General features: G+C 54.7%; 1 protein-coding gene across 3 annotated transcripts in view; it reads right to left on the bottom strand.

The window, feature by feature from the left end:
• Positions 1 to 26,609, bottom strand: part of pxb (putative Hedgehog signaling attenuator pxb) — a 245,006-nt gene that overhangs the window by 123,700 nt on the left and 94,697 nt on the right. The window contains exon 2 of one of the 3 annotated variants that reach the window (XM_031969425.2): positions 4,649 to 4,781. The exons of the other annotated variants lie outside the window; for them this stretch is intronic. Coding sequence (XP_031825285.2) covers positions 4,649 to 4,692 — 44 coding nt within the window. The 5' untranslated portion in view covers positions 4,693 to 4,781. The remainder of the gene's footprint in view (positions 1 to 4,648; positions 4,782 to 26,609) is intronic. 3 annotated transcript variants of the gene reach the window in all.

The raw sequence follows: 26,609 nt of genomic DNA, 5'->3' as shown, positions 1-26,609 counted from the left end.
ACCGGGGATTCTCAGGGTACTTCGATTGTTCCCGCTGCGAACCCCGAATTTCGAATCGTCCCGAATTACCCCGCGAACAATCGTTTCTACGAGCCTCGTCCGCGTCGCTCACGATAGTTTTATTTTTCTACCACGATCGAACGTCCATTCGATGGTACTTCCGATTAGCCTTCACTGGGTCGGTTTTCATTTCCGGGTTTAAGGAAAAGTGTGAACCATTTGCTAAGCCGGACCGTTGTAAAAAACAGGATTCAGTCTGAGGGGGCGCGGTCGCGCGCTGAAGGAGCGGCGGCGGAAAATCCGTTGGGAGGAAGGGAGCAAAACCGCGGCGGAAAGGAGCCGGATCGTAAAGCAGAAGTACCTCCAGGGATTCGTATTATCCTTTCGCGGGAACGTCGTTAGGAGAGAAGAAAGGAGCGGAAGAAAGAAGCGGCGCGGGGTTGAGGCGATGCAGGCGTGGCCGCAGACTCCTCCGGGTCTGAATGCGCGGGTTCGCTGCGTGTGTTCGCGCGTGTAGCTTTCATTGCTTAAACCGGAGGTAATCGGCGGTGGTTAATGACGGATGCTCGGCTCCCGGAGGCGGCGCGGTAAAAAGGAATTGATCGGGGATGCGTAATCGCGGACGTGAACGAAGCTGGGGATGAAATCGAAGGCGTCTAGTAATCTATTTACGCCTTTCGCGGCGTACTCGATGCTCGGGATGTTTCCTTATCTCCGGTCAAAATTCTTGCATTCTTCTCAGACTCGAAAATATACAAGAGATCGGTAATCTGCTCAATGTCAAATAATGTTTACACTGCTTTAAAGACAAATAGTAAAAGCTAAATATTTCACGATCCCACTACGGCGAATCGAGCGATATGTTAATAAAAATATCTTGTATGCAAGATGTCCGTAACATGGTAAATAAAAGAATGTGTCCCTGTTTGTAAAACTCTCGATCTCAACGTGAAAACTGACGAAATTTTGTTCACTGATATCTTTCGCACACTCTATACTCTGCAACTTGTTCTCTTTTTCGTCGGATGATCGCAAATGGATGAAAAATCGCGTATCGCGTTAGAGGTACACCCAGTAAAGATGCCTCGATGCCAGATCGCCTTATCAATTCGGTATTTCAGACACAATAGTCGGAGCCAGCGGAATCAGCGAATATTACTTCCCGGTTCGATGGTCGTCGAACGACTCGAAAGCTTGAAAAAATTTGCTTTACGCTCGCGGGGGCGTCGATTTAATTAAGTTTCGCCGAGGCGACGCGCGGCGGCCAAGGTCCGTCGATGCGCCGAACGAGATCGTCGAGGGGTAGCAGAGCGTGAGACCGGAATGTCGCTGGCGAAGTTATCCACGTCCCCGAAACATCCCGCTGACTCATCGTACGGTCTCGCGAGAATGGATCTCCTAATAACAAGCTCGTTCACTTCCAATTTCGTAGCCGGTCCTCCCTTTGAATCTTCGGGGCGATCGGTCGCTCGGTAATTAACAACTAATCGGGCCCGGGCCGATTCGGAGGGTGACGTGGCCGTTCCCGGTGGCTTCTCGCGGGTTGCGTTCACGGAACTAGCCGGCGTCCTTTCACCTCCTTTCACCTTCTATCGGGGGAGCGGTGCGTCGGTAATGAGCGAAACTCCGCCGGCGCTTTTTCCTGTCCCCGAGGTCAATGCCGACACTCCGGCCTCGCTGGTTTCCACCTTGTTTTCCGTCTGTCCTCGCGACGATGAATGCAACGCGATGCCTTCCAGCCAACCGGAGAAAGTAAAAGAAACCGCGGCAAGGGTTGCTCTCGCCGCCCCTCATTCACGAGCCGCTCTCGTTCTCGAACCATTGATCCCGAAAGACTCGAGTGCCCCGGCTTTCTTGCCGCCGAGGATTTACGAAAATTTGTTCTTCCGCCCACGCGGGATCATTCGTTGGGCTGTCCTCGACGGCGGCGGACGGGAAACGGTAGCACGGCCGACGTGCTCGACGCCCTCATCGATCTTCGTACGCGAAGACGACGGCGGGAAAGAAATTACAGAAAATTGCCCCTGTCACGACACCGGCGCTCACGTGACGGCGAACGGGCTCGTTAATGTATTCGCGGAATAACGAGGAGCCGCGGCACTAACTATACAAACACCCGATTAGAATAGCCTGGCGTGATTTCGCGTCAGGGCTCCGGCTTCGGGAAAACAAGCTCGCTGCGGAAAGTTCGCGTTCCAGTTAAGTTGGTTAGTTTCGGCTGGAAAAAGTGGACAAACTGAATCATTGTCTCGGTAAACAATCTCGGCGACCGAAGATCGGAGACCGTGGAATTATAGTTCCGACGGCCGAAGTGAACTGCGCCCACCCACTTTGCCTCCGGAAAGTGTAGTCGATGTTCCTTATTGAGAGAAAGGGAGAGAGAGAGAGAGAGAGAGAGAGAGAGGGGTGAGTAATACTAGCGAGCAGCATTTCGATTCATCGATCGAGGGCCACTTCTGTCTCCTTTCGCCTGTCCCCGGCGTAAATGGCAATGTGATTTAGGCAAGCGCGGGACCAAGGGTGGAGCTCGAAGTTGCCGGTGGTTGGAATTCAATTAAGCCTTAAGTGTATCTCGGAGCTATCAGTTGAGAGGCCGGCTTGCTCGATGACCGACCAACCTTCTAGACGGGGGAGGCTCCTTCGCTTAGGCATCTAACACTTACGTACGTCTTCCATTAAGGTGCGTGCGCCAAGAGGACGTAGCTACACGCGCGCGAGTCGAGCAGGCCGTACGGCGCGACACGAGTCCAAGCGAGCGTGATTTTTCCTTATCGGGATTGCGTGAGCTCGGAAATCTCCTAACTCCTCGGCTGAGACCTCGAGTAATCTACCCGTCCGAGGGAGGATTCGTCTTATCGGTCGATCGAGAAACGTCCGATTATAAGCCAGAGGTTAGGACTGCTTTATCGATTTGGGGGAGTTAGCAGAAAGCTCGGCCCTCGGTAACTTAAAAAATGAGTTCGACCTTCTGTCTTTGGCGTTTTTATAAAACTACCTGGTGAACTTCGAAGGCTTTCGGAAACAAGGGCTGAGCCTAGGACTGCTATACGTTATCCGCGATAACGCAGCTAACGAAGATAAACATTCGCGAAGTATGAAAGATTTGTATCTTATAAAATATTAATGCGAAACGGCTCTGACTAGTTAATCCTAATCGTCCATAGTGTTAACTCTTGTGGAATCTTAAACTCTTCTCACCCCTTGCTCCATGATTCACGCGTTCGTCTGGTGGAAGCTCTTCCACTTGAGATCCGGCCAAGTCCGACGAACTTCCATCGAGTCGTCGACCAATGGACGTATCTGACGTCTACATCGGCAGCGGAGGTAGACGCCGGTGTAGGCGGATCAGGTAGCGAGCGCGGCGTGGGCGATAAGTACGTGAGAACACGCGAGAGACTAGTAGGTAGATCGAGCCAGCCACTGGTGTACCTGTGCTTGGTAGCTCGCGTTACCGTCGCGCCGTACCGAGTTATTAGCGGCTGCGGCGGCAGCCACCGGTGGCGGCGAGTTGACCCTGCCGCGTTAACTACGTTACGAGCAGCTCTACGAGATCGCATTACTCCCGCCGGCCGATGCCACGCGGAGGCACGCACCCGGAGGGATGCGCCCCGAGGATGGGTCGCTAAGACTGCCCGAACGTCTACGTGATTCCATTACCGCCGTTAGAGATCGTATCGAACCGCTGACCCCGCTGGAATTCCCTCCTCCGATCAGGACTCGGTGTCGCGGGATGCCGTGTTCTCCGGTGTCCCTCCGATAGGATTTACCGCGGCGCGTACGGGCAAAAAGCGATCGGTTACCATCGCGTGCGCGGCGACACCGAGAGCCGCGCGTTTCGCGATTTACAGGACGCGGACCGATGGGAACGATAGCGTTCTCATGACTGGCGCGAACAGTATCCCGCGGGCTGGTATGAAATTGCCGCGACTGTTTTATAGACATTAGGCCGGTAGCCCGGCGAGGAGAGGGCAAACTAAAATTACGGAGTAACTACAATTAGTACCGGTTTGTAGGATCCTCCTGATGTCCCGCGTAATCCTCTGTTCATTAGGGTCTAGTTTATTTTCCGAGGGAGGCAGGGGTTCAGGGAGTCAGCCAGCAGCGGGCAAAGTTCGATTGTCAAAGGAACGGGTCAAGAGCGAAGGCGGGCAAGCAGCCAGGCTCTTTTCGCGGTTCGTTACCCGCTAAAATCGCTCTGTTACACCTTATTAATCGAATTACTTCGGATACCATAACCTCCGACCTGGTACCCGTCGGGTTATTCGGGCCGTAGTCTGTTCCAACCGGGTGATCAGAAAATTATCGACGGCCGCCGATACGTACAGTACGAAACGCCGACGACGCGTACAACTTCGTATCCCCCTCGGTTCTCCTCGCAAGATTACAACCGTGCCATGAAGATTACGCGAGATCCGGTGTACGTTTACGAATTCACGGCTGGAGGGCTCCCGGCCGAGCTGAATGGCGCGGAATTTAATCGCCATTGTTGCAGTTCCGCGGGAACGCGTCGTTTCCTCGCGGAGCACGTCCGATTAAAAATAGAAGCTCGTTACGAATCCCGGTACGGCGGTCCGCGATGTTTAATTTCGCTGTTCTCGCGGCAGGATAGAGGCGTTACTCTTATCTTTATTAACGCGGATCATCCTACCGCGGAGGATTTTCTCCCCGCGGCGGCTCGCGGAATATTCTCATCCGCGCCCGGCCGCGTTTCCGTCCGCTTTCTTCGGGTGTCTGCGCGCGTAACGAGGGGATTTCCCTGGAACCGGCGTCCTAATGCTCACCTGGAACACAAAGAAGACACGGGGGATAGAAAAATAACATCGGTACGTCCCGGGGAAAGGAAGAAACTCGCGGCCGTGCCGGCCGGAGGGGTGGAACGGGGGCGGAACCACGGGGAGGGGGCTCGGGGGTAGTACAAAGAGCATCCCACGGAACGGCTCCGCGTTGCGCTCCTTTCAGGAACATCCGACAAATTCCATGGAAGTGGTAAGCTCGCCGTCGACAGGATAAGAGGGAGAGGGAGAGCGAGAGGTGGACGCTTTGTATTTAAATGCATGCAGAGTAATAAAAGGCACGTCCGCATCGGCACGCTGCGTAGCTACGAGTTTTTCCGCTCTCCGCGCGGCTCGCTTTTTCCTCTTTTCCTTCCCTTTCGCCGCAGCGGACGGGCTCGCATAACGAGTTAATAGAATCGTTTGTATTTCGGCGGGCTACCGGTCTCGCTCCCAGCCACCTCCGCCGCCGCCGCCACATTATTTCGGTTCCGTAGGTGTTCCCGATTCACCCTGGCGGCGTCCAATTCAATTTTCTCCGGCGACTACGAAATCCTGTAAACGTTTACCGAGCTTACGGGCCGATGATCGGGGCCGCGCGCGACCGACTCCCCGCGGCTTCGTTTTAATTAATAAAAACAAACAAAGCGGCTCCATTCCTCGCGCGGCTAATGGAATTTTTAAGTAAACGCCCGAAAATTCCTCGGAGCAGTTGTCCCGTGGACATCGCGGCCGCGTGAATTTCCGGGCAAACACTGCCGCGAATTAGCCCCCGCGTATTTCGCCCCCGACCGTAGCGAGCCGACGGCGGACAAAACCGAGCGAGCCCGTTTCCTTCCTCGTACCCCGTTTCGAGGAAACGGCCGACGAGGAGCTTGTAAAAGAAAATTCAATTTCTTTCAAACGAGCGGCACCATGATCTTCGGAGTGCAAGCGGGAATCGGTTGCTACTGGGACTCGCGGAGATGCGGATTCCTGCAGACGGAGGACCTTTTCGATTCTCTCCGTGCATGTGTGTTCCATGCTACCGTCGGTCGTGTCCTTTCCGCAGTGTTCCAATATATAAGCCACGAAAAATAGGGAAAAAATGTGTTCAACCGTATTAGGAGAATATTGTACAATGTCAGTGTTTCCCTCGGATGTGGTCTTAAAAGATAAACAGTTCCGTCCTCGCGGCGGCGAATTATCGCGGACCAATTCGCGAAGTTTCGCCGCTCCCGACGAGAAATTAATTCCGTCACGAGGAGGGAATATTCCTCGGGCAAGAAATCTATGAGGCTGGCTCGTAGCTGTTGGAGCGTTAGCTTAATTCGGAAGATGTCCAACTATCTAGAAACCATTGACAAGGCAGTTCGGGTCTGCACCTGCGTAGTGCACACCTTAGACTTGGGAAGACTCCTCGTTACTGAACCCTTTATACGATGACTATAGTCACTATAGTGGCCACAAAAATGGAGCTTAAAGTTAAGACGATATAAACAATAACAAAAATACGTTGATGGAAAAGTCATAGGCACATTGCTATGAACACAAATCGTTTTGCTTTTAAAAGCAGTGTCACAACGTTTCAAGACGAAAGACTTCGTCCCGAATGCCGAAGACTGCGCGTAATGTCTCCACCTTTGACACGATGTTTCGTTCTACCGGAGCGACTCCGCGGCGACGCCCGCCGTAACGAAAGGGTTAAGGATCATCAGACGGGTGGACCGGGAAACGACTCGCTTGACCGTGACGCTTCCGAATTCCACGGTAAACCCGAAAGGCAACGGCGCTGCGTTTCCAACGAGAGCTTCCCTCGCGAGCATTTCGCGCGTACCCGTGATCTCTATCGAGCGTTCCCCCGTCGGTGCCCCGTCGCGAGCGGAGGCTCGTCGCGCGCCACGAAAACTGCTAGGCATACCAGAGATTTTATCTCGCACGAGTTGCTGCTCCGTAATATTCGCGGCGGAACGAAACTCAGTGCGGCGCGGCGACGTCGCGCCGGGTTCCCCGGCGAAGAATGCCGCGTCGTTTTGGTTTGTAAATTCTTTTCGAGCGGAGGTCCGTCCGAGCGGCGCGAGAGTCGCCTGCTATTCCATGTGCATAAAACTGCATAGGCGATCGAGCCAACGGTACCATCGGCGTGCCTCGGCGCGCGGGTAATCTTCGACTGACGTTTATGCAAACCGCTTGGACACGCTCCCTTTTCCGACGTCTACCGACCTTTCACCCGGACTTTTCACCGCGCGCGCTGAGAACCGGTGAACCGCGATTCTCTCGTCAGGCCTCGAGCGCTCGTTCGGGATTCGAATGGAGGAGGTCGCGCGACGATAATGTTTCGTTCCTTCGCGAACATGATTCCCCTTCCCGCCGATGTTCGCGGTGATTCGAAGCGGACGGCGGGGAGGTAATTCCATTCTTTCTCGTTGTCGCCGCGGAAAGAAAGTGGAACGGCAGCGCGAAGATTCCGGGGTATTATCGACGTTTTGTACTTAAAGCCGCGATTCACGTTCCACTGAAGATCCCGGGAATTCTGGGAACGTTTCCGCCCGAGTCCCGGTTAAACTGCGGACACCGCTGAAAAGCGCGCTGGGCCGAGAAAGTTGTAACAGTCGCGGCGAAGTTTCCCCGCGACGGCGGGAGACAATGGAATTCGACGGGGCGTGCCAATCGACCGTATCGATGGGATGTACGTGTCTCCGCGGAGGCGCGGACCGAAGAATCTCGGAAGAAACGTCTCGCTCCCGGGACGCCCGAACGCGAGTCGAAAATACAGGTCAAACGGAGTTCCCCGTATTATCCGCTCCCCGAGCAGATTTCGCCAGACTGCGCGGCGCAACGAGGATCATATCCCGCGTACGGAGAATATGTAGGTAGCCGGAGGTTACCGGAGGCAAGAAATTTTCGAGCGGCGGGCAGATTCAGGGTATTATTGCGGCGGGCGATCAAGGAGCACGCGCCAGACGATTGGAATACCAATGGGGCCGAATGTGACCGACAATAAAGGCAAACAGTTCGAGTTACGTGACGAACGCGGTGGGTATTCAATTTCCTCGGTTAAACCGAACATTGCTGGGAACTGGAGAGTAACCGGCGGATAGACGTGCGGTAAAGAAACGACGGGAATGATTAATATTGGCACGAGTCGATGCGATTTAGCGGTGGATTATTTCGGAAAATACCGGGGAATCGAGTAAGCTTCCCGGACCACCGATTCCGCGCCGTGTTTTTGCGGACCGAGCGTATACCCGTGACGGGAGAATGGTAAACACAGCGCGGAGGAAGAAATCCGAGGAAACGTCTTCGGGCCGAGCAAGAAAATGTCCGCTGGCTCCGAAGCGAAGCAAATTCGGCAACCGTTCGGCTTCTTCGCGGAAGCTCTTCCAATCTTCTCGGTACGTATCCCTCGGCGTAAAGGCTGGACAGAAGCTTCGAGCGAGATGGCCCGGAAATAACGCGGGCAATCACATATAAGAGTCCGTCTACGTCGGATCGGTCCGTGGCCCTTCAACGAGCCGGACTTCCCCGTACATTATTTTCCTTCCTTCCCCTTGATTCGATCTGACCGAAGCAGTCCGAGAAATCGGTTTTTCCGTTCCGCGAGTCAAACGTTTCGACGTTTCCCGCCGGTTCGGGCGCGGAAATTCTCCGAGACTAATACCGTTTCCTGCTCGGTATTTTATTAGTCGCGAATCCTTGGTCGCGTCTTTCGATTTAATCGAATCGCGTCCCGCTGTACGCACCGTTCGCGCTGTAATATTTCATTAATCGTGTAAAACCGATTATTAAGGTTACTTTCGAAGAAAAAGCGTCGGTGTTGCGTCGAGGCGAGAACAAACGCCGGTGTCGAGGCGCGAGACGATCGCGGCTGACAAATGGCCGTCGATTATTACCGGTTTGAGCGGCCGATCGAGGGCCACGGGACGCGTGGAATTATTGCCGGCGCGCTGACAAATTATTCGAGGATGACGCGCCTCGTTGCGTCCCGCCGGTAGGCGTTGACATCCAACTACGACGCTCGGAAGTCTTGTCGATCGTCGCGATTATCCCCGCCGCCGGGTATAAATCTCCCGCGATCCGACCAGAGGAGGCGGTGTTTCGATCGAAAGGGCCGCGCGTCGTCGATCCGACGACAAGGCGGAAATTAATTCGAGTCGGAAGCGACTATCTGGGGGAGGGAATCAATTCCAATCGCGGCGAACGAGCCTCTTTCCCCGCGATAATCGGTGGCATTAATCGCTGGCGGCGAGAGCGAAAGATCGGGAACGGAGGAAGCGAGCGCGGCTCGTTACGTCTGACAACGCATTAGCCTGGCCTGTCGAACCGACAGGCGTTAGGCTACCCAGCTTTCTGCAACGACGCGCCGCTGTCTCGTCACCCCGACGACATTATATTTAGAACGCGCGGCACGGTCTAAAATGGCCGGTCAACGAGACGTCGATGCTTCGAGGAAGCGTAGAACCATCGAGACACATTGATCGCTAATTTAATTTGTTACCTTCTTAAAAAGGATAATTAAGAAACTCGTAGAGAACTTTCCGACTCGAGGCTTGCAATACTTAATCATCACTTGTTCGCACGGAGTATATGCAAACCCTATTTATACGAAGTACAAGGTAACGATGTCGTTAATGATGTGTGCGCGATCGGTGTTCAGAGAATTTATAGAGTTTCTTATCTCTCGTGCTTGGAAAGTTCTCGGTAGGTTCATGTTCGCGCGCGTGTCTCAAAATAGACTTCCGATAGTGCTCCGTAAAGTTCTGTGTTACATGTTCTTATTCAATCTGGCGCAACTTGACGTAACTTGTTATTTGTCACTCGGTTTCGTGTTACGGAGCAGTGTTAGGTGATTGTAATACTACGGGAAGTTAATGGAATACTACGGCGAGGTCCAGAGTAATAAGCTCGTTGCGAAATCGTTATCAGGCCCTGCCGCCTTCTCGAAACCGCTTTGCCCCTGCGAAATTCGTGCCGTTGCAAAGCCATCCGGGATAACGTTGCTCCGAACGAATATTAAAAACGTTCAGCCGTTCTGGCTCCGGTATGTTTTCATTCCGATTCGAAACGAGAGTTTACCGTGTTTCGGGCCGGCCAATACGGTAATACGATTTTGACGAACGTACCGCAAGAAACGGAGCGTGATTCGAATGAACGTATCCAGCGGGGTAGCGCCGCGCCACCCCGAAACGAGCCCTCGCATCGGTTTCGAATAAAAATTTCATGCGCGACTTTATTTTCCGACCGGACGATATAATTCTCCCGATGTACAGAATACGGGCCGAGATACGTGTAATACCGATCTGCATATCGCGTCGGTATCGCGAAATTATTTGGTATACGGATAAGGCGGGCCCGCGCATAAAACTCCGCGATGTCCCATAAAACCTCGTAAAACGGCGAAACTCCCGTGGAATTCTATTTCGTAAGAATCTTACGAGCCGATCCTCCTCGTCGTTGCGCGATTTCTAGCCGAGCAATATGCGCGGCCCGCCGACGATCCCATAAGTCACAATATTTATTTACGACTGGCTCGAATATTTCCTGCGAGATAACCGATGTAAATAGCGGCGTTTTTATTGCCGCCCTCGCCCGCGTTCGTCGAAAACGATCATCGCCCCTCCCCGAAATTACACGGCTCGGCTTTTCGCGCCGCGGGCGTATCGTTTCGAGTTTCGCGCTCGGAAAATGCTCACCGTGAATTTCACGCGGCTTCGTTATCCGCTCCTCGTTCGTACTCGATCCACGAGGCGGAGGAAAATAGAAAGCTTTTAACTAGACGGCCGAATCCCGAGCGCGCGCGCGTCCATCATTAATTCAAGGACGCTCGGCCTCGCGTCTCCGTCAGATTTTTTTACGGGAGCCGATTTTCGATGGGCGACGTCCGCCCCTTCCGGCTCGAGCCGCGCCGGTCACGAGAACGTCGTTACCAACGCCGGGAACGGGACACGAGCCGCCGGATTTCGCGGTATCACCGCGCTCGTGACGACGCGCTGAACTCTCTACGAGCTGCTGACAGACGAACGCGACGATTAGAGCGGTCGTTTAAAATACTGACAGCGAGGGGTCGGTGCTAGAAGATGGAAAGATGGAGGACCTCCGCGCGACGTGCTCGAGATGTTCGCTCTTCCGAGAAACGCGTCCCATGGCTTTCTCGTCGACGAGATTCGCTGCGGATATCTCTGACGGATCGATAGATTGCCATTCGCGCTGGTATTTCTTCAGTTCCATCGACTAGGAATTTGAAATAACCACGCAAGTCGATGATCCTTTTGAAGAAGAATCAGCTGATTCGATATCGTACTGTTCTACCGTTTACATTTTCGAAAATGATCTGTGGATGTTACAGAATTAGTTGATACAGAGGTACTTACACCTCCTCCCTGTTTACTTCTCACTATTAATTCAAGCCGTCGAAGAGGATAATTTGACAACGCGAGATTGACACCACGTTCCACAGTGGGTAATCGATACAAGATTATGGCGGATCGTCATGGTAAGCAACGCTGCGCGCCACCTTCGTGACCGGCCATTTTTACGGCGCGCGGCCGATCTCGATGGAGCATCCCGGTAGCACCCAGGCAGGAGTTGCTCGGATCGAGGACGTCAAGAAAGAAATAACGACGGCCACAACGGAGAATACGGTCCACGTGGGACTTCCTCCGTTGCACTTCCAAGTGCAAGGACACCGTCCCCTAGGGGCGGCGTCCGGACGTCGCTTTTTATCATCGACGTCGTTTACCTGTCGCAGCGTCTTTCCGCTAGTTTGCTGCTAGACTCGTGTCCCAGTTCGATTGTGGCTACGTGGTCCAATCTTGCTGACGGATTCGAATCATTAATTCAGATAGGATTCCTAGTCAAATGGAACGTTATCATTTGAACGATTACTAGGTTTCGACACTTCGATTAATTAGATATTCCTCGTTAGGCAAACAAAGTTGTAGCTGAAGTTGAACCGAGTAGTCCGGAGTCTTCCCCGCCCCCTCTTCCATCGGAAACGTTGTCTCGCCGTTACGAAACGCGAAAATCAGAAACAACGTCTCGCCGGCAGTCTAGACGTCGGCGCAAACTGGTGTGAAATCTGGCGAAGTACGTTCGTTTCGCCGCGACGCTAGGCGGTAATGACTCACGCGTGACTCTCGGCCGCCGTTTAAAGTCCATACTTGTTACACGGCTCGTATAGGCGCCGCGATAGCGCCCCGGCTTCCACCGTTAATCGCGGTTTTACGTTTGCCGGAACGACTCGCGCGGCGGTAACAACGATGCTTTTCACGGTCGCGTTCGTACGCGGAGGCCGCGGCCCGGGACCGGTGAAGGGATCGTTTGTTACCGGTCCGCGACTCCATAACCGGATAACCGGATTCGCACGGTTACGATGCCGGCTCGCGTCACGCCGGAAAGATACTTTGCCTTCGCGCCGGGGCAATAAAGACCGGCGTAACAGACTACTAGTCACCGTTCGCTCCATGTACACCGCGCGGATCCGGCGTAATCCGGGCACGGCTCGCCGATACCGCCGCCGGGATACCGTAAACCATAATAACTCCTAATGGCGTGGCGAAGCTGGCGTGCACGAAGGCGGTGACGCTCGTAAGGGACCGCGCGCGACGATAAAGGCAATGGGAGGGGGCAGCGGGGTGGATCCGTGACGAAAGGTCGATGCCGACGGATTGAAAACTTTCTTGGGATGAAATACACTCTCCCGTTTGCGAACCGACGCTGTAGATCCTCGCTTGCTCTTCGAAATTCCGTGGCTGGAGAGCAATACAGCCTGAGACGCATGTTTCTCATTCAGGATATCGCGATTGGAGCTTTGGTTCGTCGATGATTGTCGGCAGATTTCGATATTCTTCTGTTTCTTTGTTAGAAAGGAGAAATTGCTACTATATTCCCCGCAGATCTCTAGGAATCGACGCGTGCTATAAATTGAAACGTCGTTTCGACGTGAGACAGCACATTCCGCGCACGACCTGGTCGCTCGCCACCCCTCGTGACCGAGGGTCGTAGGCACAGCGAATAAGGGATCGTCCTTCAGCCAGAGAAAAAAGAGCAAGGTCCAGTTCTAGGGCGGAGGCCAGCGAGCGCGTGCAGAGGACGAGGGGTACGAAACGATGAAATATTCACGAAATTTTTTCTCGCGGTCAGGACCAGCCGCGCCGAGCCGCGCCGTGCCGTGTCGCGCAGGTCGGATCGATTATAAAAGCCCGCCGCGCGAATTTTACGATCGTCTCGGCAAAGCCCGGCCCGGCGCGCCCGCATTTTGCGGTTCCCACTTTTTCTTCGTTCCCGTCTGCGCCTCGGTCCGGGCTTACCCAATTTCCCGCGCGAAAGGGGTTGCCGGGAGAATTCACGCTCGCTCCGGCTGTTTTTCCACCGTATCTTTGTTTCCCTCGCGCGCGCTGCGAGAGCTATCGAGGGAAGAACGGGGGGAACGCTCCGCAGCCGACCCCGCCGCAGGAAACGGCGGTCCGGATTCGTTTGTTTTTCGCAAAAGAACAACGCGCGCGGAATCACGAGTACCGTAACGGCGGTTTTACCGTCGCGGCGGCAGACGTGACGGCGCAATCGGGAACGAGAGGGAGGAGAGACGCGCGCGTCATCCCCGTCGAAGCTGGCGTGCCCCTAATTTATGGGGCAGACCTCGTACCCTTTTGTCGCCACCCCCGTGGCCACGGTCTCCCGGTGCAACGACTCAGTCGCCCAAGGGATTAGAGTAACCTCGCGCGTGCCGAATCTGCGCGCAGGGGAGCCCGCGGAGATAATGAAAAAAATCGGTCGGTCGAATTAAAAATTAACGATCGGCTCGTGCGTCACGCATCGGAGGAATCCGCCGGATTAAATTGCGCTCCATTCTTCCGTCGACAGGAAATATATCGCAGGGGCGACGCGCGACACCCTTTTCGTCCCTGGAATAAACCGGCGTTCCCTCCCGAACGATCTTTACCTGCTGAACGAAACATCTGTGTCGAGGGGGCGAAAGGGCACGGCCAGCAATGGAGAAGAATAGAACGAGTAAGAACGAAGCGGAACGATACACCGAGCCGCCAATTAAGACGGCCAATTTACCGAGCTTCCTTAAAAGGGTATTCCTTGGAATCGTTTCGGGAATGTACGATTATCGCCGGGGAAAAAAGCGCGGAAGCGTTTGCCGGCTGGTGGGGCAGTTCGTTAGGTCCGTCTTAAAGAGGGCGAGAGGATCGGCCGCGTTCCCTTGAAATTTATTTTCCACCCACCCTCCGCAGAGGAGGGCGGCTGCGAAAGAGACGGCTCGCTCGAAGGGCTGCTCCCGCGGGAGCTGCTTAAATTCAAGCGCACGCGGAAAGGAGACTTTCATTGAGGCGAGCGAGCCAGTGCCCGTTACCGCGTCGGATTGCACGGTGATACGTACATGCAGCTGGCGAGCGCGGGGGCGAAGCTCGAGGCGGCTCAAGCGGAACGCGCATATGAAATTTACAGCCACTATAACGCAGGAAACGCTCCCCGGTCGCCCTCGCCTTTAGTCAGCCAGACCCAAGCCTACGGCACCCTCCAATCCCACTGCTTTCCCTCGCCGTCCTCTTCCTCTCTCTCTAGCCTGCATCCCTCTCCGCATCTCTCCGTCCACCCGCAATAGTTCGGCTCGCTCGTACTCTGTATTCCTTCTCTCCGTCGTTTCAACGACTCCGAGCAATTCTCTGTTGACGATGTCGCATTCGGGCGACATATCCACGCACGCGATCGTGTCCCGGGACGCGAATAAATGTCAAGAATTCGGCTCGCAGGAACAAGCGTCAACCAGGCGGCGGAACGTGCGAGTCCCCGGAGTCGGAGCCTCGAATAATTTCGGTTCCTGGGAACAGGTTTCGCGAACGCAGCCGCGTTCGCGGAATTACGAGATCGTTGTAATTGGCACTCGGAGGTACGGTCGACGGAGATACGCTCGCGGTAGTCGAGTTAAGGGCGCGGATCGATGACTCGGCTGACTGCGCTCCGTCGCGGAATCGTTGATCGCGTCGACACTCGAGAACTCACCAGCTTCGCGACCGGTCCCTCTGTCTTCGGGTTTTTCTTCTTTTCGCGCCGGGAAAGTTTGTCGACTGTCGACGGGAACACACTCAAACTCCGATGTCGCGGACGAAGTCTTTAGCCGCGAGACGACGGGACCGCGAGGTGGGCGCGAAATTCCGGCCATGCAAATGGCCGCGTCGTCTCGGTCTTGTATCCGGCAGCGATTTGAAATGCGAAACGGTGGGAAAGTCTCGGGAAGTTCCGTACGCGGGCGACACCGTTTTCCGCGGAGCGGGTTAAATGGAATGAAAAATCGTCTCCCAGCGGAGGCCTGTCTAGGGGACGCGGTCTCTTTCGGAAACGCGTCGCGCCTCCAACGTTCGTTTCTCCGTCTCGATTTTCCCTTCTTTACGACGCGTCGCAGTTTCTGGGCAATCTTCGCGACCGGCGTAACGCCGGGAAAGGAGTAAACTCATCGACGCCGATCGGAACTCAATACCGGCAGTGACTTTACGAGTTGTTCCCTTAACACCGGGCTGCCGGGAACTACTTGGATGAACAAACAAGCGAGGAGAAAAAGGGAGGTTTAAAGACTTCAACGGCGGAAGCTATGGAACGGAGGTCTCCGCACCTCGTAACCCGCGGGAAAGTCCATTGACTCCCATGGGATTGAGGGATTTACGGTAAAGACAAGCAGCAGCGGCGGCTGCGTCGGCGGTGGAGGCAGCGGCGGTGACGGTGGCGGCGGCGGCGGTGGCATCGTAAAAGAGGCGAGGTACGGCGATGTCGTAAAAGAAAAAAGCTTAATATCTTTCATGGCTCCCGTAGGCTCGACTATCGCGCTAAATCTCGAGGCGTACCGGTGCGAGGGAATTCATTTCTACGGGAGAGTATGACGGACAGACCCGTCGGGGAAAACAAGACGGGACGAAAAATCAATTTCCTGCGGCCCCGTCGAAAAGCCAATCCCGTCGAAGCACGGTTACGACACGGTAACGGCTGCACTCCGGTTTCCGTAAAACGCTCGGAGCCCTTCGAGATCGCGGCGCGTGTAAAAAACGGTAAACCCCTTAACGATCACGTCAAGACTGATCCCAGGCAGCTCGCGGCCGAAATTCGATTTTCCCCGTTTGAAAACCTGAACGGCGGCGATTCGTTTGCGAGCTGCGAGCATCGCTACCGGACTCAGAGGACCGTGTCCTCCGGTAAACTGTTTAAAGCAAATCGTACGCCAACGGAGCAGCGAGCCGGAGAGGACATATCAAACGCGGCAGGCGACCGCAAGCTTTTTCTGTCTTCTGTGCTCTCTCCTTTGATTAATACCCGACCGCTGTCGTTGGATATATCTGGCTTGCGGCAGCTCGACGCTGATTAATTCCTACTTTACAGAACAGGGAGATACGAAAATCTCTTACTTTGACATTAATTCAACGAGCTTTTACCATCGGACTGTTAATTATTCAATTTTTATCTGATTCTCGGGCACTTTCCATTCTCCCGTGCAGGATAATCGGGGAAATTGAAACGGATTTGAGGCTGACTAGCTGCTCGCTCGCAGTTTCGTAAGAAGAACGCGTTCCCCCGGCGGTGTACCGATTAAAATTCTCTGATCCCGTGCGAAGCGCTAAGTAGGTTCCCGGATTGTCTGCACGTGCGAGGAGTTCGCGCGTACCGAAAAGATCACGGCCGGCCGATAATTCCTGTCTGCGGAGGTGCTCGTAAGTGCGTTCCCGCCTTTGAACTTCATGCATATGCACGAACGCCTTGTTCGGTGTGGATCGCGTTATCGAGCCATAAAAATGGTAATACCGGAATGGAAAACGCCGGGAATGCTGGTCGCGGCGCGGTTCCCCGTGTCCGATGGCGCTTCAACCAGCGTCGTCGAGTCAGCTCACGACAGGGTATTAGGATGGTGTCTTCTATAGGTCGCGTAAATCCGACGAAGGAATCCAGCCGGACGAAAGTCCTAATTGGCATGCAATTCATCAGAAAAGCAACTTTTTCTTAAGACACTATGTTTAATACAGAATAGTAATGAAATTCTTAATAATTTTATCAAACGGAGTAGCTTACTTAGCTCAACAAAGAAATGTAGCTAGAAATATTGTAATGATTAAGCAACGACTAACAAGAAGTAGAAATTCTTATATATTTTCGATCCAGTAACGTCAGCTCGTACTAAAACTTCCCCACCTAATTATTTCGATATTCACGTCTAAAGAGAAATAATGAAATTATGCAGAACCGCAAACACTCGCAGTTAGAATCTGTTAACACGTTTTCTATAAACCGCAATGAACACGGTAACACAAGAATGTACAGGAGGTCCTTGAGTACTCGACTCGGCTGGGAAAGGGGTATTTCGATCGGTCGGTCCGCGGCTCCAGATTCGGACCGGTCGTTACCGCTCATCGACGCCGTCCATTACGGAGGAGCAGTAATGGCCGAAAGTCTCGGCGCGTTCCGTCTTCGGCTCGTTCGCAAACTCGACGGCATAAAGGAGCGCGCCGCGTATAACAATCGCGTACGAATTATACCCGGGTACGATCGCGCGACAGCGATAATTCTTGCCGTCTGAGAAGTTTAATCGAAACGTGCACCCCCGACGGTTCTGCCTTTACGGCGCTGCGGGACGGGGTACGACGGCGGATCTCGCCGGAGCACGGCGAGCGCGAGCGTCTGCACGCACTGCTTTAACTGCAATTTCAACCTCCGGCTATCCGCCTCTCGCCCGTTCCCCAGTTCCCGCCCTCCCACTTTTCAGCCCTTATCCGACGATCCTTCGAGCGCCAGCTATCCCGTTAAGCGTCGGGCCTTCGGTCGATCGAACAATTATAACCCAGGGTGTCGCCAGAATTTCTCGACTAGACGCTCGTCCCGCGATTACGTAAACGCAGCAAGGTTTCGCGAGTGTACGACGACGAGTCGAACCTTTCTTTCGAGAATGAAGCGAGGCTACGTTGAAGAAAGGTGTGCTCAGGTGGCGCGGAACGGCCGGGGACGGACAGAGGAAAGAGGAAAGTTTTGTCTTCGAGGCCGCGTGGAAGTTCCTTTTGTCGAAGGAATCAAGAGAGCTCGTTACCGATCTGCAGCGCGGAACGATGGAAGTCACTTCGCCGGGAATCGGTCGTCTTACGGCACAGTTCGCGACAATAGAGGCGTCTGTAGCCCAGGACAAGTTTCTTCCACGCGAGTCCTCGAATAAGGGACTGAATGAGACGCTCTCCATCTACCGCCACCCCTCTCGCTCACCGTTGCATTCGATCCGGGTCTCTCCGTGATTCCCGTGCAAGGTAACTTCGTTATCGTGGCCACGCCGCTCGTCACGTCGGTTCTATCGAGCGTATCCCCGTCGCGCTCCGCGTAGCGCGAATCCAGCAATTATTCGATCTTATTTATCCCGACCGAGTCGCAAACGAGATCCCCCGGCGTCCGACGAGGAAGCGACCAAGCCAAGATTATCACGAAAGTTTCCCGTGTAGTTCGCCGAGCTGGAAGCGCACCACGTTTCGACGGCTGGCGAGATTAGCGAGAACGAAGAGAAACGTCACGCCATTTTTCGATGTATCCTCCCCGCTCGGAGCGCCGAGTGGGTTTCGGGAAACCGAGAAAAGAAGAGGTCAAGTTTGGACTGGATAACACGGAAGAATATCTATTCGCCGGCGAAATAAATTTCGTCCGAGCGATGTCCCGTCGCTGGCATCAGCGCGGCGGCAACGCCCGCAGTTACAACCGGCGAACAAAACTTCCCCGGCGTTTCCACGATCCGTCTGCATCCCCTTTCTCCTGGCCCCGGTAGCGATCTACTCCTTAATGCATGAAAATGAGATGCGATGCTTGGCGGGTTACTCACGGTGAAATAGCGAGCGCGGGTCCCTCAGTCGGGCGACCGCATGTCGCGAGACAACGGGAACTGCGACCGGGACCGGGATCGGGACGCGACGGAGAAAACAAGCGAGAAAGGGAGAGCGAACGGTGAAACGAAGGGAATTTCGAGAGGAGAAAGACGCGCCGTCGAGCTGTCCGTGGTTTCCGACCCGGTGGTAGGTAGGTAGTGCACTAACGTGGACGAGGAGGAGGCGGGCTGTCGTTGCTGATGCTAGCTGGCTCACCTACGCGCAGAATGTATCACGCGCGACGGGGGAGAGCCGGGTGCCTCACGGTAAATTCGCGGTCCACGTTGCGACGTGACCGTTCCCCCAGCGTTGTCGTCGTTTGCTCGCACAATGCGAGGGCGGTCGGCGACGTCCTCGTCGTTCACCGCCGGCGACGTAAACTCTCTCTCGCCGCGCATACCGTGGAACGAAAGAGGCGAACGAGCGAGAGAGCCGGCGAGTTGGCGCGAGGCTCGAACCCGCCGGACGTTTCCCCGAATGAAAACGTTCGCTCCGACGACTCGTAATTTCCGACGACGACCGGATAATGCGCGCCGACAACGTTTTCCTCCCGCCCCTCGGCCCGTGCGGCTGCCGCCGCCCAGAGATCGTGCCGAGGAGTTTCGTGTTTTCTTCGCTCGTTATTTCTTATTGCGGCTTAATTCGCGAGAAAAGCGAGACGACGCTCCGCGGCGAACTTTCCGCGTCCGTTCCTGCGCCCGCCGGTGGTAACATAATTCGAAACGAGATTATCCAGATTACGAACTCTCCTTTTTGCTCGTCCCACCGTTGCCGTTTCTTCTGTTCGCGGGATCGCAGCGTAACCGCGCTTCTTATCGAAATCAGCTCCGCGATCCACGATTCCGGCATACGGATCGATTTACGGGCCGCGGTGATTCCAGTTCCTTTTCTCTTTTTTTTAATCCGGCACGGATTGGCAATTTGTCACGGTATCTCGTACTTCGCATCGGAATATTTCAATGCGGCGAGCGTTCCGGGCGTCGTGTTTTGCCACTCGTAAATCGCGGCGCGAGTATCGCCGCGGCTATCTCGATCCCGCGATGCCGCTGCATCGCCGCCAGTGCGGCAGCAACAAACAATGCCGCGAAGGGAGAACGATCCAGCGCGGTCCGACCCAGATCACCGAAACCAGGCGCGGGCAACGTGTTCCGGGGATTTTAATCGAAAATCAACCGTGAACAACCGGCCGGAAGCGGCAAGTGCATCGACTTCGCTGGGAAATCGAATCCACGGTACCGCCGGTATTCGCCGATATCGCCGCGTAAAATGAACGAAAAAATACTATGTACGCCGCGCGTACGCGTGTATATTCCTCTGGGGCCGGGCAATCCGCGTGCCCTTCGCGACCGAAATTCACGCGGAATTAATTTCCACCCCTGGCCCGCGTAATTTTCGTACCGCCGAGCGAATTAAATTTGAATTTTTCTCGGCATCGTTATCATGAAATGTGTCTCCCGAAGGGAGACGCGAGCCCGCGCCCGCGATCCCCCATGCGCGTCACAACTTTTGTCGCAGAGTTAATCGTAACTGTTGCTTTAACCGCAACCGTAGAGCCGACGGAAAAAAAGGGAACAAGAGAAAGAACGAAGAAAAAACGTCACCGCTCGTAGGAACGTTTAAAAGAAACTTTCGCGTCGCGGTGGGAACGCAGCGCGCGTAACGGGTCGCGGATAATTATAATTCTATTATACCCTCGTCGCTAACGCGGGAGGCTTGTTTTATCAAGCCATTTATTAGCCGTTGTTCCGCGCGGCTCGCGAATTTATAAGGTTCCTCGAGCATCGAAGCAACAGCGGCGACGGTCGTCGTTGACCGGCGCTCACCCGTTTCCCGGCGAGCGCCTCTTTCGCCGGGTTTCCTCGGATGAAAAACGACGGTGGCGAACGCGGATAGTAAATCTATCCTCGTTAATTTTATTCCGCGGCGTCGTTTCACGCTGGCGTGGCGGTTTGTAGCGAGCGTAACGCGGTGAAGACTCGGGGGACTGAGAGAGGGAAAACGTTGAACGCTGCCGCGCGAAACCGAGGCACGACGAACACGCGTGACACGCACCGCGTGTAAAACCGACCATTAGCTGCGAGGTAAAGTCGTTACGGTCCGTGTTCCTCCAGCTCTCTGGTTCGCGTTTTCGTTGAAACGCTCGGCCCGGTGTCCCTTTGCGCCGACGATTCGATCGATATCGACCGTGCCCGTCGCAGGTCACGCGTGTTCCTTTTTCCGTAACGTTCGCGGCACCGCAGCCGAATATAAGCGACTGGAATGGTATTTTCGTTAGAGGGAACTCTGTACTCCGTACTTCGACGCGGAACTACTCAACTTTTTTCTATCAGAAGAGCAGAAACTGCCGCGCGCGCGACTGGTTTGAATGTTTAAATAAATACCGATCGCGCGGAGCACTCGACGGGTTAAAGAGATATCGTCCCGAATGTACCGGTTCGAAGATCGAAAACACGGAGGTCCGACAAAAGGTGGTGCGCGATGGAATTTCATCGGCGAAAACCGAGGGGAAAAATGAAACTGTTCCGTGTGGTGCATTAACGACGGGCCGCGTATCAAAAAACGATAAACGCGTTTCCATTCCGCGGCGGCTTCCATTGTTCCGTGACCCGTCGAACGCGGCTCCGGGTTCGGGGGTAGATCCATGGAAACGACGAAAACAAAGGGCGGCTTCATAACGTTATTCAGGGCTTGTTTATCGACAGACACTGCATACGGATGGTGATGGATGTGTTTTATTTCGAGCCGAGCGACCCCGTCGTCTCCTTCCCTTCCCGCGAGGAAAAGAAACGCGCTGAGCGGCCGCGGGAGAAGGAGAAGACGACCGAGGTCGGAAGAAAGGATGAGCCAACAGCGAATAAACCGAGAGCGAAGAGCACGCGAAGGGGAAAAAGTTGAGCGGAACGAGGAGGCGGTCGGTGATGGATTGGCCAGGGCCAATCGCCTCGTTTGTATCCATTTGCACCGAATATTGTTCCCAAGATCCGCCGGCTTGCGCCTCTTTTTCCGCGCGGCGCGTGTGATTCATCTTGGCGAGGCGGGAGGACAGGTCGGGAAAAAAATCATTACGGACCCGGCGCTACGACCGGCGGCGGAACAATGAACGATGACAGCGGCGAAAAGAATCTGCGGCGTCACGACGCTCGTATTATCGTTTAATCAGAATTAATTGCCGGCATCGGGATCGGTCGCGGGTTCGACGGCGAATCCATTAGCGCTCGGAAGGGGAGAAAGTTTCCGGTGTCGTTGAGGAAATTAAAGGAAGAGGGCTCGCGACGTCGATGTTAAAACCCGTTGGGTCTCGATCCTCGACCAACCACCACCGGCTGCCGCCGTCGTTCGAGGCTTCGTTCGTCGTCTCGCTCTCGGAGCTGCCTCGCTCGCGGAATGGAATTTTTCTGTTGTTTGTTTCGCATAGTTCCGGCGGTATGGTAATTCCTTTCGGAGGGGCGGCCGGGGAGCATTAGCATAGCCGACAAGCTTGCGAAGCTAGATGGAGAGAGAGAGGATCGCGCGCGGCGAAGATCGGCGGCGAGGGTTGCCCCCGCGGGACAAGGGGGAGCGTCGAATAGGTTCGGAATGGCCTGTCTAACGTCTACAGCGCGACGGAGCGAGGGTGGGGGCGGATAGTGGCAGCGGGAGGCGAATGGAAATAACACGCTGGAACGCAGCCGGAAAGGGGTTTCGTAGTTACCGGTTAACGAGTCGACTGATTGTCTATAAAACTTGCTAACAAACTCTCGCCTCTCCGCCCCTTCGCCGGTCCGTCTGTCGGTTGCCGCTCACTCTCGCTTTCGCAGTCTCTAACTGCCATTCCCGGCGCGACCCTTACAGCTAGCCGGAACGGAGGGACGAGCCGGGCCGTCTTCCCGGACGACCTCGACGACTCGCTGCAAATTGGAAAATATAAAATGCAAAGTCGTCCCTCGATTGCCTTCGAAAGGATACCTTCTCAAGGAGAACACGTTTTTCCCCGCGCGTTCTCTAAGCTTCGCCCCGTGTTTGTCTCAGTTTAATTCCGCCTCGCCTAATTGTCTAATCGAGTCGCGCACGGTACGCTCCGGCGTCGTTTTTCAAGCTTGCCGAACACCAAAACTCAAGAAATACCAAGGGAGAAAAGGTTCGCGTTCCATCGACGATCCTCTCGGATTGTTGTGCTTTCTCTTGCCTGTTTCTTGAACGGCGAAAATTCGGACGGCTGAGAGTGGCAGGGTAAACAGGGACGCGAGGCAAACAGCGACTCGGGAAACATTTACGTCGACGGTCCTTAACCGGGCGAGAAACGAAGGAGGGCGTTCGATCCTCGCTCGGGGCCGCGTAACGAGAAATGGCAACGTGGTGCGGCGTCGCCTCGCGTCGCCTCGCGTCGCGTCGAATCGCCGCGTGGAAAAAGTCCGAAGCGCGTGAAAATTCACTTATTCAGCGCCAACGGACGGAGAGCGGGAGACGAGAAGGCTCGAAAGTCGATGGTCCTTCTTTTGTCGTATCGCCCGACCCTCTTCCTCCCTTCTGTCTGCGCTGACGCTCTCCCTCTCTTTCATCCCTTCTTTCTCTTTACACCGACGAGACTTCATGCAAAGCACTGCTTTCACGGTGCGGTAATTTCATTTTCGCAACGAACTTACTGCCCCCACTCCCCAGTCCCCGGGCAGCCGCATCCTCCGCTGTCATTTCCCTCCTCGGTGCAGCCGCCGCCGCCGCCGCCGCCGCCGCCGCCGCCGTCGCCGCGCGCGCCCTTGCTCGCAGAGCCGTGTTAAGCGCGCAGTTTCATTTACACGACCTTTGGGTGGACGTCGCGCACAGTCTCTTCCCCGGAGAATCCTCGCGAGCGAATCGGTCGGCCGATTTTTATGCAGACCCCGAGGAAATGCCGGGGAGGTAACGATGTTATGATGGATCGGAGATTATTATACTCCTCCTCGGCTGAACTTGTCCGGTAACAGGTTCTCCTGCTTGCGGTTTCAGCCAGAGTATTATCCACTCCGGTACCGTTTTTTTCTACGAAGCCGGGGAGATCCTCTTTGCAGCGGACGACGGGCCACTCGTCGAGGGAACCTGTTCCTGGGTCGAGTTACGGGATCGAATCAATGTAAATTCGCGTAATCGCGCGAACAACCGGTCGACGCGGCGGTTTGTTTATGGACGATTACGCGTATCGATCCTGCGCACCGAGGATAATCGATTTCGGGGAACGCCGCGTAGGCCATGTGTTTGCGGAAGATGAAAGATTATTTGTTTCTGGGATATACTTTTGCGGCGGGAGTATCAACCGTCGCGTTTCTTCGTCCGAAGTTCTTCCGTTTACGCTCGAGTTTATTCGAATATTATTTCGTTCAACGACGCGATTCGTCTAAATCTCGCGATCAGGATATCTTCGAAATTTGCTGTCGCGACTAATTCATTGTTCCAGTTCCCGCTGAACGGCGAATAATTCCGTCGGAGCGGTATCTTTCCGCTCGAGCTGGCTCGAAATCACGGCGTGACCGCGTACTCGAAAGTTCCCCGGTCTTCGGGACGGATTTACACGAACGCGTCGCGTACACACGCCGAGCGAAGTCGGTCGCATTCAGGTGAAGCGAACTTTAATCAGTTATACGGTCGAACGGCTTACGACTGATCCGGCGGCGAGCTCGTTATCGTGAATCGACGCCGGGTCCGCGACGTCTGACGGGGAAATACGAGCGGAAACGTATCGAATCTCGCCCGTTTTCCTTCCGTCCTCGCGCGCGTGCTCGTTCGCTTTAACGCGATAACAAGTGACAAAGTTAAAACACGATGGAAAGTAGTTTACGGCTTCCGAAGCTGTCGGGTAATCCCCGGATCTCGCAGCGAGCAAGATCCGTGAGCTATCATCCCCGTCGCGAGTCGAATGCCGCCTCATCGAACCTGCGCGTGTGCGACACGCGAACGCTCGAACGTTCCTCGTGACGGTTTCTCGCTGGACACGCTTCTCGCGGAAGGGTGAACAGACGTCGGATGCACCCGGAACTTTGAAAACGCGCGATGGAAGGGAAAAAGTTCCGTCGACATTGTGCATCCGATCGATGCGACGGCCAGCGAGCAAAGGGACGCGTCACTGTCGCGCGATGGAACGTGGCCGGAAAACCGAACCGATGGCGCCTCGCTGATAAACTCGAGACGCGACACACCTACTGTCGCGCGGCGAACGGCGGGCAAACGAGCAACGGAACACAAGGGCTTCGGTCACGGGAAAATTGCTCGGTGGCGTAGTGGAAGGGCGGGCGAGCTCGTGCCGGAGAAAATGGCAAAAAGAGCCGTGAAAATCCGTAAAAGTGGTCCGCGCCTCAAAGGATCCACCTTGACGAGTCAGCCGGGGGTTGTTTTACATGGTAATTCTTTACCGCTCGTCCGAGATAACTTTCAACCGGGTTACCTCGCCGGATATACAGCCTCGCCGATACACTAGACCGGCTATCATGCAAAATTATGTTAACGAACGGGATTAATTGTTCACCGGTATCTCGTGTTCCGGCATTAGCATTCGTAATTGCGACACTGCCGGCCTGGATAAGTGAAAGCGACATCGGCTGCTCGACGGTTTTTACTTAAGGCTCTCCGCTCCCGATAATGTCCGAAGTATCTTTTAAATCGAGGCATCGATATCGCTCGGCCGAGATTGTGTTCGAACGCTGGTTTAAGATTGCACGCATCGCGGCGGACGTCACGATACGCGTGGGTTGAAACGATTACCGAGATAAGCGTAACAAGAATATAAATCGATTAACTAGATGCGAGACACTGCAACGAAGATTACGAGCAGCGAGAAAGCTGAATTCCTCGGCGAGCTCGAATAGGAAACGGGACAGGTATGCTCGGGCATGGGGATGCAGGTAACCGAGAATACGCTGGGAATGCATATTTGAAAGGATGTCTGATATTTAAACGTAGCGTGTTTCCCCCGAAGAATGTTCCGCTTGATTCGTTAAATCCGACAGTGCGAGATCTTCGGGGAGTCTAATGGATGTTAAATCTTTTAACAAAACACTCCCGGTGTTCGGCGGTCGTACACGAGTTACGAGGATGTAAGAGGGCGGGGCAGGGAAGGCGAGAACGCCGGGTTAATTCCCCGCGATATTGTGCGGGAGTGCAAAGTTGGTGGTTACTCATCAAGTATGCACCATCCCGCACGGCTGACACCTCATCCGCGACGGTGAGCGCTAGATATCGCGCAGCATCCGGAGGTTAGACAGGGGTTGAAGAGAGCCGTGCCTGGTCGGATAGGCGAGGAGCATGAACAACGGCCAATTAAACTGCCGGACGAACGAGTACGATTCGAAACCGAGCCGTGAATTATCTTCCAGACGGTTGGTCGTAATTTTTCCGCGAACATCCGCGTTTCCATTTACCGAACCGGCACGCGATATATCGCAGCTGTCTCCGAAGACACTGAAACAGCGAAACGGAGTAGAAATCGCGGAGATTTTTGGATTCGCGCGAGGATCCTCTGAGCGGGATCACGCCCTAACGGGGAAAAAATGCGTATCGTTTGCGGAAAACCGAGGGTCATCAGTCGGCGTTTGATTCGAGCCGCGGTGCCGCCTCTATAAATAATTCCTCTCGTTGCCGGTGTATCGGACTCCGCTCCATCTTGGCCGTCGTGCGCGCGTCACCCCGCCGAGGGCGAGAGCCCTCTCCCCCATGGCCGGGCGAGGGTGACGCGGAAGTTTTCCGAGGAGCATGACTTATGTACACGGTGATTTTCGAAGTCTGCGGAAGGAAGGGCGGCGAAGAAGACGATAAGGGTGAGAAGCTGACGACGCCAAAGTTTATACGGGACGACGCTGCGTAAAGTCGCGTCTCCGACACAGCCCCGCCGCCTTCATCGACGAGGACTTAACGCGCGTCGATTAAGAGTTGCCGAACGGGGCAAGAGCCGCGTCTACGCCGGTCGTTAGAGAAGCGACCGAGAGCCCTCGCGAATATTTAATCGAGCATTTCATGCGGACTTACCGGGTGTCTC

This window comes from Nomia melanderi, chromosome 8, assembly GCF_051020985.1.
Source record: "Nomia melanderi isolate GNS246 chromosome 8, iyNomMela1, whole genome shotgun sequence".
Classification (NCBI taxonomy): Eukaryota; Metazoa; Arthropoda; class Insecta; order Hymenoptera; family Halictidae; genus Nomia; species Nomia melanderi.
The sequence above is the reverse complement of the archived record's forward strand: the minus strand, read 5'-3'. Positions and strand labels throughout refer to the sequence as shown.